The sequence below is a fragment of the Fundulus heteroclitus genome, chromosome 17 (genome assembly GCF_011125445.2).
Source record: "Fundulus heteroclitus isolate FHET01 chromosome 17, MU-UCD_Fhet_4.1, whole genome shotgun sequence".
Taxonomy (NCBI): Eukaryota; Metazoa; Chordata; class Actinopteri; order Cyprinodontiformes; family Fundulidae; genus Fundulus; species Fundulus heteroclitus.
In genome coordinates this window covers 18,272,215-18,285,515 of record NC_046377.1, presented here as the reverse complement: position 1 = coordinate 18,285,515, position 13,301 = coordinate 18,272,215, and the positions used below count along the sequence as shown (strand labels likewise).

The 13,301-nt window shown below is 38.2% G+C and overlaps 1 protein-coding gene across 1 annotated transcript in view; it reads left to right on the top strand.

Annotated features, from left to right (window-relative positions):
- The window catches only part of syt1a (synaptotagmin Ia), a 32,859-nt gene extending 24,344 nt beyond the window's left edge, over positions 1–8,515 (top strand). The window contains exon 5 of the mRNA XM_036149300.1: positions 1,894–8,515. Within this exon, the coding sequence (XP_036005193.1) occupies positions 1,894–2,100 (207 nt within the window). The 3' untranslated portion in view covers positions 2,101–8,515. The remainder of the gene's footprint in view (positions 1–1,893) is intronic.
- The last annotated feature ends 4,786 nt before the right edge of the window (positions 8,516–13,301 follow it).

Sequence of the window (13,301 nt, the reverse complement as noted above, 5' to 3'; positions counted from 1 at the left end):
TGTCAATAATATACCTAATTTTGAGGTTGTTCCTATGGTTTCTGAATAGGGATTTTAAGAGAAGGATTTTTTTTTATGTAAACGTTTATTTTATTTAATATTTATGTCCATTAATTTTATTGGGATCTTATGAGATAGATCAACAGAAGGTTGTACATAATTTAGTGGAATGTCCTGATTCATGGTTATAAAAATCAGAAAATTAAATATTTTTACGCAGCGCCTGTCACTCTGATACCACTTAATGAAATCCAGTGCAACCTACTGCCAGATGTGGTTTGTTCACTAAATGGAGTCCACCAGAGTTAGTTCAGTCTTTGCATAGATCCAGCTGTTCTGTGAAGGCCTCCTATGTCTGTTAGACAACATTAGAGAGAAAACACAGCAGACAAGGTTATGAAGAGGTTCAAAGTAGGATTAGGTGATATAGAAATATCAAAGCATCTTACAGAGCACTGTTCCCTCCATCATCTGAAAACAGGACGAGTTTGACGCAAGTGCAAACCTAACAAGATGTTTGTTCACTATGGAGGGAACTTTGTTCCAATATTGTTGAAGCACAGAACACGTTTTGTAAATGGAAATTTGAAGAAAAAAAATGCAATCCAGAAATTAAACTTTGAATAAATTGTTAATCATAAAAAGGTTTTGAGAGTAATTTTGGTTTTAAGAATTACTTTCTTCACAAATCACAGATCACATTCTCTACACTAGTTGATACATTGACCAATAAAACTATTGCTAACGTCCAACCGGACCAATAGAAAAGCTCCAGAGGAAAGCCCGCCCCCAGAAGTGAAGAGAATAGGATCTGTAAAATGCAATTTAATACGAATACAATTCATAAAACTCAATCTGAGAGAGAATTTTGAAAGAGAAAATAAAAAATAAATTATTTTCAAAAAAATAAATTAGATTTTTCATATATATATATATATATATATATATATATATATATATATATATATATATATATATATATATATATATATATATATATAAAATCTGAAAAAAACAGCAAAGTTACCCACAAAACTTTTTTTGGATTAAGACGTTTTTCAAATGTAATTCCTGGATAGCGTTTTTTTAAATTTCCGTGTACAAAACGTCTTTTTTGTTTGCAACAACCTAAACTGACAAGCCAGAATTGAGCCCACAGTAACTCTGGAGGAGCTGCAGAAATTATGAAAAACCATGAGTACCTTACTTTTATACACCTTACTTTTAAATTATATGTGTTTCTTGTGTTTTTATGTGTGAAGTGTGAATGTTTATTACTACTGCACAAAAATTGGCCATATTGGGACAAATAAAGTTACTACTACTACGACTTTTTTGTCCCTTTGCACAACTTTGTGCACTGCAAAAACTGATCTAAAAATAAGTAAAATGTTCTTAAAGTTAGTGTATTTGTCCTTGATTTGAGCAGGTAAATAAGATTATTTGCCAATGGAATGAGTATTTTGACCCCTAAAATAAGACAATTAGACATCCTGCACTTGAAATAAGATGATGGAGATGAGTTGTTCCTATTTTAAGTGCAAAAATCTTGTTCCATTGGCAAATCATCTTATTTACCTGCTCAAATCAAGGACAAATACACACATTTTAAGAACATTTTACTTATTTTAAGTTCCGTTTTTGCAGTGTGTTGATCTTTCACATAAAGTCTCAACAACATACGGACGTCTGTTTTTCTTCAGGATCAAAAAAACAAGTTGTTTTCCATCTATATGCTAAATGAGACTTCATAACAGGGTTCCAGAAACAGAAATGGACAGTTTGGGGATTCGTACTCCAGCTAAAAAAAAAAAAAAAAGGAACTTGAATGTTTCTAAAACAAACTGTGCATCTGCTGTCTTCCCCGCCTCCCTCCTCTTCCTCCCACTGCAGAAAGTGCAAGTTGTTATAACTGTTCTGGACTATGACAAGATCGGCAAGAACGATGCCATTGGCAAGGTGTTCGTGGGCCTGAACAGCTCGGGCACGGAGCTGCGCCACTGGTCCGACATGCTGGCCAACCCGCGGAGACCAATCGCCCAGTGGCACGTGCTGAAGCCCGAGGAGGAGGTGGACGCTCAGCTCGCCACCAAGAAATAGGCAGGGCCCCTTTCAGCTCCTTGCCTTGTAGTACTCTTTAGCCAGTCTGTGTAAATACCTCAGTGATATATGGGTCCATCCATGTAAGCCCTCCCTTTACCTTCTGAATACACAAAGTAAAGCGTTCAAACGTCCCGCTTTTCTTTTTTCTCTTAGGTTCCCCGTTTGTTTTCCTCTCTGATTTGATTGATTTCCTTCTCTGAGCCCTTCACCGCCACGACCAAAAGCCCCCTTCTTTTAAGCAATATGATCTGTATAGATAGCGCATGACTGAAAGAGTTTATTGTACCACAGTTGTATATATCAGTATGCAGACAAAAATGATTTCTAGTTTCTGTGTTTGTATGTTGTTACCCGTTTCCTAATCTGTGTATATCTCGATGTTTTTAATAAGATGTTCTATTTTAAATTATGTAAATGCAGATATAGAGGAAAGCCAATATTATATATCCCAGGATTTAAAAAGTCTACCTTATTACCTTATTGCATTCCAGAATAAAAAGACAATTATCTCCAACCTGCGAGCGAGGAAAATGTTCCGATCGTAAAGGACGGCGTCTGGCTCTCAGTTAAGCATCATAGGGTAAAAAAACACATAAAAAACACAGATTATTATAAAACAAGGCCATTAACTGCTATGGTTCTCTTGGGAAAATTATGCTGCTGGACCTTTTACAAGCACATGACTTCTAGTGATGTTTCGTACTTAGTTCTCTGCCAGGATCTGCAGTATGTGTTCGGGTTGAAAAGATTGCGATTGAGTCTGTCGTCTTTTCACATTTGGCAAAATGGTTTTCACTTTCTTTTACAAAACTTGAGAAACAGACCTGATGTTTGGGGGGGGTAAAAAAAAAAAAAAGCACCAAGCTGTAGCCATTGTGCCCTTAATCTTGTTTGACAATATTATGTTTAAACAGCCTTGTCGTAGTTGGAAGTGTCACATTTTAGCAAAAGGTTTTAAAAGAAATGCAGATTTGGACTCAAGAGGACTATTTTTAGCGCAATTTAGCGTGTTGACTATTTTTAGTAAAGTGCATGATACTTTTTATTTTTGCGATCTTTTACTTAAGGCCGGCAGACAACAGGGGGCGCTGCTCTGTTATGATTACCTTGCCTTCAAACAGAGGAGTGGCCTAGAAAGAAAAAGACAAAAAAATCCAACTTTGTCTCAACTGAATGTTGAGTTTCTAAACACTGCCATTTTCAGGGAGGCGGCCGAGTTGAGGGCCTCTCTTCATGCACACTCCCCCACTCCCTAGTGGTCGTAGCTCCGGGTTTTCGGGAACAATGCCTCTGGCTGCAGTGGTGCCCTAAATCGCAGTCTATGTATGCTTTGCGTTGCCTTCTCACAGTGACAATAGAGCTAGCCATGTTTTACTGCCAATTTAAACTTTTATGTGGCTGCTGTTTTTGCACTGGACGTCTTTGAAACTCGCTCGTTGACTTCTCTAGGAAACATTTCTGCTTTGTGTCGAGACACCTGCATGGGGAGCCAGAGATCCTCACAGGGACAACAAGCGTTTCTTTGAAGCAGGGCAAACGATTAAAAACAGAGGTGTGGGGAAATTTGGCCCATCAATTTAGCAAACTGTACATCATTAGCACTTTTTTTAGACACAGTTTTAGCCTTTTTTATGAGACATTATGCTCAGAATATTATTTATTTTAATCGAAACCTATTTTATAATTTCCTGCTCTTGAAAGGTATTGATTCTGGAAGTGAAAATCTGGCTAAAATTTTAACGTCAGTCCTAATGAGCAATACTCTTTTGCTTATTTGCGGACTAACAACTCATACTTTTATCCTAAACAACTCTCTAAATGGAGCGTAAACCATGCTTGGAGTGCTTGAAACCGTAGAAATGGACTGAAGTCTGTGTGCAGTTTCCTAAATTTAATGAATTGCAATGTGTGTGAATGGTTTTTGAAAATCCCAAAATATTGTATTTCCTGAATATTCTTTTAATTGTAAAAGAAAGGATTGCAATCCCTTAAATTAAAGGATAAGAATCCAGTGCATGCTCACGATATCTTAAACTGAGACAACGGATCGGATTACACGCATGCGGTTTTGGAAGCTGCAGGAACAGGTTGAAATTTGTACAGAAAATTCATCCCTTAAACTGAAAGAACAGACTGCAATTAGCACAACTGGTTTTCAAACCTGCAGGAACAGATTTCAATCCTGAGTATAATTTCCCAAACTGAGGGAATGCAGTGCGGTCTCTCTGTACAGTTTTCTAATCATTTCTCTTACTGAGAAACAACTGATTGCAATCTAAGCGATTCATTTTCAAAACTGCAGGAACAGATCCCCGTTTGTGCACGGAGTCTCCTAAACGAATAAATCTGATTCCATTCTGTGCATCTGGTTTTCTAAACTGTGAATAAACTGATTGCACATTCCTTTGTACAGTTTTCTAAACTGAGGGAACAGCTGGCAATGTGTGTATATTTTTTTATAAACTAAGGGAAGGCGTGGAAATTGTGCTTGCAGTTTCCGCAACAGTGGAGGTGGGTGGCATAGGTTCCCTTACCTACAGCACAGATTCCAGTCCAAGCATAACTTTTTTATAAACTCAGAGAACAGATATCAGACTCTGCGTACAGTTTCCTAAAGTGAGAAAATGGATTTCCCCCGCCTCCTTTTTTATTCCATCTCGCCTGCTCTGGGCCCCGCACCTTTAGGCCGACAGCATCAGTTTACGTTTGCCGTCAACACATGACTACACCTGGAGAGCAGGTGAACAGCCGTAAAAAAGTTAATGGTCTGCTGTGTCCATCGTGTCCTTTACTTTACGGGTCCAGTTAGGAAACCATGACGTTTCTTATCTCGGAGGAACCTCTTGCATATACTCGATGCTTATACTTCAGGAGGACTTTCTAAATGTTTTCAATGTTATTGTGTAGTTGATAGCACTATTATGAAGAAGCTACTTGTCATTCCATAGGAGTCTCCGAGGACTGCTTTGTGTATCACTGTGACTGCCGTGTGTGCTTAGAGATGTAGATTTATCGGTAGGTAGCGAGTTTGTTCTGTAGTGATGTTGTAGCGTTTAATGCCATCCCCCCCCCCCCGCCCGCCCGCCCTTCCTACCCCCCCCTCCTTCTACACGCAACCAGAGAGAGAGAGAGCGTGCACGCCAGCACACGACGTCACGCGTTTTTATCCGAGCGGGTCGCTTTCACACAGCATTTTGTTGAGCACTGTGCAATACTTGTATGTTCATCCCATAGTGTTAAAATCAGCAGAGAGGGTGACGTCCGTTCGTCCGTCCCGGAGAGGCCGCACTTGTTTGCCTCCTTTTAGGGTTTTCCTCCCTCTTTTTTTTTTTTCCTGCAGGTTTGTTTTTCTCGTCTTGCACACAGTTCCAGCATCAGAACTTTCAGGGAGTCTCAGTTAAAAACCAAACAAGTTAAATATCCCTAAAAAAAAAAATGCCATGTATATGTCCACTTCATGTCAGAAAGAAATATAGAAGTGAGATAAATATATCTAGTGCACAACAAGCATCTTTCATCAACATTTTAAATCTCGTCTTTATTTATTTTCTGCCTTATTGAGTCAATATCCTTTTTTTATATTTGAGAAGAAAACTCTGAATGTACAGTATAGACTGTGTTGGTGTAGATTTCTTTATTCGTGAGATTATTAGATGTACTTTGCACTTTTCGTTGTAAAAAAAAAAGTAATTATAGTAATTTAAATGATTTTTAAACTCTCCATTCATAACCTGTGTGAGGGTAACAGCTCTCCCTGTCTATAAACTTCCACACAACCTCATCCCCATTGACGGCTAAGAGTGGCACAATTCGATAAAACAGAAGTTACATATGTGATAATTTAAATAAAATAGCAATGAATACATTAAAGAAAACAAAAATGTAATTTTATGTAAATTAATTAAGAAATAACCAGTAAAATCAACATTGAATTGAGCATTTAATGTTATATCCTGTGTATTATGAAAACATTTAAACTGTAAGAAAAAAAATCTATAATAATTGATTTACTAGTGGTTTTATTTTTGTTTTAACACAGATATATTTTTAATTCATCTTGAACTGGAGCTTTGATCCTGTAAATAATTTGTTAAAGATTCATACACTGCTCAAAAACACTTTTTAATCAGAGAATAAGTCGGTAGGATGAGGCGATACGTGGACGCTGCAGAGATCACTCAGGCTCTCCAGCTCCACATCAATATGTGCTGTTGCCAGAAGGCTTGCCATGTGTCCCATTACAGTCTCAACATTATAAAGGAGATTCCAGGAGACAGGCAGTTACTCTAGGAGAGCTGGACAGGGCCGTTAGAGGTCCTTAACCCATCAGCAGGACCGGTGTCTGCTCCTTTGTAGGAGGAGCAGGATGAGTCCTGCCAGAGCCCTAAAGGGACCTCCAGTGCAGCACTGGTATCCATGTCTCTGAGCAAACCGTTAGAAACCGCCTTCATGAGAGTGACCTAAGGGTCGGACATCCGATCACCAGAATGGACAGGTTCAGCTCTGGCGCCATGTTCTTTTCACAGATGAGCGGGTTCCCTCTGAGCTCATGTGACAGACATGAAACAGTCTGAAGAAGCTGCGGTGAACCTGAAAGATTGTTGAGGATGATTGGTTTGGTGACCGCTTAGTGTTGGCCTGGGAAGGCACGTCCATGGACAGGATGCACAGACCTGTGCAGGATAAACGATGGCACCCTGACGGCGTTTAGCTATCAGGATGAAATCCTTAGATCCTTTGCTTCAGTGGGTTCTGGGTTCCTCCTGGTGGATGATAATGCCTGAGAGTTCCTGTAAGATAAAGGAACTGATACCATTGACTGGCCTCCATGCACCCTGACCTAAACCCAACAGAACATCGCTGGGACATCATGTTTAGCTCCAGGTTGCACCTCATGGATATCTAGCAGATTTTTTTTAATCTTCTATGCTACAATCCATTAATAAAAAACCTAATCTTTCTCTATGACTAATTATTAAGGCATCAAAAAGGTAAAAGAAATTCAGGAAAGGCTGCAACACAGAAAAATGAAATAGTTACATTTAATAGATAATTTTACATATTAATTTAAATGTGAATGACTGATTTTCACTTTTCTAAATTATATATTTGATAAATATTCAAAACATTCAAATAATTATTTATTTCCCATTTGTATTTCCAATTTTATTTGAATTATCACAAACATCAATATTTATTTAATCTTGACCAGGAGCTAAATGTGCCACAGTCCAATAAATATAAAATGGTAAATCATTGTGATCATTTCAATCAAATTGCAACATTATTAATATAAATTAACAAATTGCTTTTCAAATGTCTCACTGTATTAAATACACAATTAAACTCATCAATGTGGAAATCATTAAATAAAACTTTAAATAATTTTCTCATTTGTTTTTAATTAATTCATAATTTCCTGTGCTTGGGTCCATCATGAAATCATTAGAATTCAATTAAATTCAAATAGATGTAAATAAATGAACTTGCAGAGATTTGTTTGTTTTAATGTTTAAATCTTAAATAAATTACATTTCAATAAAAACATTCATTTCTTTGTGTTTCCAATTTTATTTGAATTATCACACGTGTCTAAATATATATTTAGCAACCAACCTCTAATGAATTGTCTCACTTTGGCCCATCGGCACTCTCTCTTCGACTTGAGGGAATATTTTATTTGACATTTTTCGCGCGTAGATCCATGAAATCCAGAACAGCTTCAGATTTCAATGAAAACTTTAAAAGGATTAAAGTCCGAGGCCTCGGCGAATCAAGGCCGCGTTGATCAGACAGAGACACATCAGGGAATTCAGTAACGGGTCAGCGTTGCAGAACCCATCGGATTGTGATGTGAGGTTGGGAGGAAAAAAAAAAAACAACCTTACAAAGCAAAAAGCCATTATTACCTGCACTGCAACGCCACGCCCTCCCCCTCTTCCTCCCCGTATCGCGGTTTCCTACCAAAGCGTGCAAGTATAATCAGCAAAAAGCAAATCTCCCCTAAAAAAAAAAAAAAAGCTGATCAAACTCTCTGTGTGACAAGATTCTCTCCAACGGAAAAGCCACACTGACCTTTCAGAAGCAAAGCTGTGTAAAGTATTAGAATCTGATGCTGTAGAAAGATCCTAGTTGCCTTTGTGTATATCAACTGCCTGCTTGAGTATTTTGTGTGTGGAAGTTTTCTCTGTATTCTCGTGGAACTGTTTGGGGTGTTTTTTCCTGCCATATCGCTCGCAGCCACAGCGAGCCGCTGACGGTTATATTTGCTGTGTATACCTTCATTTTCTGATGAGGTGTTTTACAGTTTTGTTTCACTTTGTGTAGTGATTCACTCTGTGGAGTTTTCTGACTGTTGTTATATAACTTCATATACACAAATGATCAATAAAAATGTTTTATTTCCTGTTGATACAGCTCATGTCGTGCTTTCCTTCCCGTGCTGGGCTGACTCGCTGCTCAAAGGGAAATCAGGAAATTGTCTTTTGTGGTGTTATGGTTTTATTTGCTCTCTATTTGCACATAAAACTTTAAGCAGCCTGTTGTAAAGATCAACACCGCCACCTACTGGGCACACACAGATCAAACCAAGTCTATGAAAAAGGATAAATTATTTTTAAAAACCGAAATCAAAAAAAGGGCAGCATGCTCCTTTTACCCTGATGCCCCTGAGTAAAATTCAGAGCAACCAGTAGGAGACGCCTAATTTGTAAACAGTCCAACTATGTGTAATTTAATGTGAGTGTGAATCCAGCTGTTCTGTGAAGGCCTCAGAGGTTTCATAGAGAACATCAGTGACGAACATCGAGGAAGCGGACAATGAGACGGACTCTTGTGAGTACCTGAACGATAAACCGGACTGGAGTCACAGCGCTGATGCTCTTTACAGCGAGGGTCAGAGCAGACTCTACAGTACGTGCTAAGGAGATCCAGATCCCTGAGTGCATCGTCTTAAGGTGTAGTTTGTTGGAGCAGCAGCAGCTTATCTGCAGCTCAGAGGAAGTGATAAGATAAGCCAATCAGGAGGGTCAGCTCTGACCTAAGATGGCCCCTCAATCCAGAGCAGGTGGTGGGAACCCGAAGGACCCCGACAACAAAAACATACATGAAGGTGTTGCAGAGCTTGGGAGCTCCTGCAGTGGCAGATTGCTGCATCCTAAATGCATAAAGGAGCAGATCCTCCAAGCTGATGATTTTGCACAGTGGCTCTTTATGCATAACTATAAATGCAGCCGATAATGGATATTTCTGTTCCAGCACTCTTAAAATGATAAACCTTAAAGCTACAAAGACATGGCAGTCCAGCTAAACTGACAGGCCAGACAAGGTGAAAACTGGTCAGACATGCAGCCAAGAGGCGCATGATGCTAACTCTGGAGGAGCTGCAGAGATCTGCAGGTCAGGTGGAAGAATTTGTCATCAGGACATCATGCCATTTGCAAACCTGGCCTTCATGGAAGATCGGCAAGATAAAAGCAAGCCTAACGTGATTCGCCATAAGCCACGGAGGTGGCACAGAAAACATGTGGAGGAAGGTGCTCTGGTCAGGTGGGATTAAAGCTGAGTTTATGACCCACACCTATTAGTAAAATGTTATTAGTGGTGGACAAATAACACGCTGAACACGCCATTGTCCTGGCAGCATCAGGCTGTGAGGATGTTTCTGGTCTTAGTTGATGAAAAGATGGATAGAGCTAAATACAGTAAGATGATGCAAAAGACAAGAGACTGGGACAGAGGTTCATCTTCTAACAAGATTACTATAAACATGCTGCCAGACCCTCACTAGGCTTTGATCAAAGCTTATTATCGTGTTAGAAAGTCTTAACTAAAGTATAGACCTGAATCCAATTAAGAGTCTGTGACAATTTTTCAACACGTATGTTCACAGCCTCTCTGAATCCTTCCTGATTGAGCTACTTTCCACAGAACAATGGGAATAAATTTCAGTCTAAATATGAAGCGGTGCAGGTGTAAATGCAGCAAAAGGTGGTTTTGAGTCACAGTCTGACATCTTCAGCTGGATTAAAGGGTGCTCAATACACTTTTCAGGTTTTTAATGTGAAAAATTTTAAACCATGCACCTTTTCCTAATTATGCACTATATTGTGTTGAGTGCCGATATGAAATCCAATTAAAATATACCAGAGTTTCTAGTGTAATGTAGGCAAATTAAAAAGTAAGGGTAGTTTTTCTTTAACTCACCTAAACGTTTCTTTGTACGTTTGTCACAAAGCAGATTATAAAGGTTCATACTTCTTTCTGATTTGTTTATTTTTTGTTCACATTTTGCATCAGAAAGATAAGAAAAACGACAACCATTAGAATTCAGATACAGTATGTTGTCAATACTACGACACCTTACATGCAATTGGCTCTGATCATCACTTAAAATGACGCTATTTGCAGTTTACCTGCACAACATAGGTCAGAGTGAGGCCAAAGTATTACTTTAGAGGAACAAGCATTATTATTGCACATGTTTTAATGTATGAAGTACCATTTTTTAGAAAGATAAATGATGTGTCACAGCTGCAGGAGGAAATGGTTGATATCAGACTTATCTAGCAGAGATTATGATGCAAGACAACAAAAAATTCAAATGACCTTGTTTCAATCTGCACGAATAGAGATATAATTAGGGCCAGAGCATATTTTAACAGTTTCAGTTAAATTTAAAATTAAATGGGAAGTATGCTTAGTTTTTAACGAGAGTGCTTTGCTCTCAGGAAGTGGCCATGAATAAAGCTGTTAGGAAGACTTAAACACTCGGTTTGATTATTTTTAGTTTTATACAAACAACCTTGGTTTTATTTTGAAAATTCATGAGCTACATCAGCACCTTTAAGCTTTCAGTAACCTTTGACTAGGCGGATGTTGTCAGAATAAGATCCCTTTTAGTACACTTAAGACTGTTGACTCTTCAAGAATAGATAAGGAAGATTGAAGGTTTTGTATATTTTTATGAACAAGACGTGCAGCTCATTAAACTTAAATATTAAAAAAAAAATTTTTTTAGAAATTTATTTTATAAAATCAAACTCATACAGATTCCTTACTCATCAAGTTAAACATTTCTGTTAATACTTGTGATTAGGCTTACAACTAATCTGTTTTTAAAAAAAAAAAAAAGAAATTGTATTATTACATGACAAATATAAAAGACTTTCAAGACAGAAATATTATTTGGCCTACACAGTCATGACTGACTTGACGGTCCTCCAGTATTGAAACCTTATTTGAAGATCCATAAAGTGTACAAAAGCTTTACATTTTTACAAATAAATAATGTCAGAGACCTGAACATTTCCAGGCCCTGCTGCATGAATTATCAGACCAGTCATCCCTGTCATGCTGCGTACATTCATTGATTCATGCAAAAGTAGGCCTGGCCTAATATTAAGGACACATACTGCACACTACATGGACACAGCAGCTGCAGCTAGTGAGGGAGCCAGATAGAGGTTGGAGATTAATAACTCTAATTGAACATAATGCATCCATGGTCACTTGCAAGCTGCTGGATTAAGGGTGGTTGCTCTGGTCCCTCTATCTCCTTTTTTTCCTCATTTGTGTAATTTTTTTTTTTTAATGAATGACAAAATTTTCTTTTGCTACATCATCGTTTCATGTCTTTTCGTTGCAGTCTGATTCTTCCGTTTGCTTATCCATGTCTAACTGACACTCGTGCCATTGCATATCAGCTGCCTGAGGTTTGATAGAAACGTGCATGAAGTCACATGGAAGCCAAAAGGTTACAAGCACCCATGTTTGTCCAGAGACACACGGCATTGAAACGTTGGTTGCATCTAAAAACTTATAATTGGTAAGGACTTCTTAGCCAAAGCGAAAGTGCATCAGTGGTCACCATAATAAGTGCTGTCCGAATAGTTTGGACAGGGTTTAACTCTGACATCATTACGTGACGGAAATGCACATGGATGATGAGAGTCAAATCCGGGCCTACAGCCTTCCATCAATGAACTACAAAGTGCGTGCTCTCTTCTCTCCGGACATTTTTGTTGATTTCCGTGAAGGGGCCTATGTTGATACTTCATGTCACGCAAAGGATTGTGGGATACCTTAAGGCTTTCTAGCGCCGTTAAGTGGCATTATTAGGTTCCTAAGCAAAACTAGCCACAGTAGGGAGCATACAGGCTTTTTTTTTCCCCCTTCCTCCTTTTTTACCGCCTGCACTATTCGGACAGCACTTATAATGGCGACCACTGACGCACTTCCACTCCTTGCTCTATTAGGGTATTCGGATTAAGCCAAAGACTGACCAAAATCAGCACAGCAGTCATAAGGTCCTTTACTTTCCACAATAGTATTCTTACTGTTGACATCATTAAAGGTCAAGGAACAGGAAGGAGGAGGTGCTAGGAGCAACAATTAAGGATATTTGGATAAAGCCAATAATCCTAACCTCACTCTCGCCAGATGGATGTAGTTCCACCAAAATACATGTGTGGAGCAGTGTGGACTTCATCCATCTAGCGAGAGTCAGACCACAAACAAAGCAAAAATGGAGTGGGAATGCTGTAAAATAAAAAGTCTGACAATTTATGAGAAAACAGATGTGACATTTACTTTTTATTTTGTAATTGCTGTTTACTCTATCTAATGTTGTTGCAATATATATATATATATATATATATATATATATATATCATTTTTTTTTTTTTTTGGGGGGGGGGGGGGGGTCCTATTGACAAGCAGCCATGATTGGATATTGTGTTACATTAAGATAAGATAAGATAAGATAAGATCTTTATTGATCTCACAATGGAGAAATTCACTCGTCACATCGGCTCATACAAGAAGGTGCAGAGTAGGGAAGGTGCATTCAGTTATATACAGTGAGTCTTCATATATACAATGGGTGAATTACATTTTAAAAATAAGTACTTTTTAAATTAGTCTTATGGCGTATCAACATTTTCCAGGTTTTCATAGGTGTAAACAATAGTCATGATTGACAGCAATACAGGTTTTAAACGCATCACTCTGTAGTGAATCTACACAGATTTCACTTTTTAATTAAGGAAAAATAATACAAATCAGACTAATTCCATTATAATTTACTTGTGTTTTAATTCTAGATCTCATTCAGCGTGGTGACGTTTTTTTTTTTTTGTTTTTTTTTTATACGAGGGCTTTAATTGCGAAAACCCGTGACCGGATGTGGTTCTCCGCGC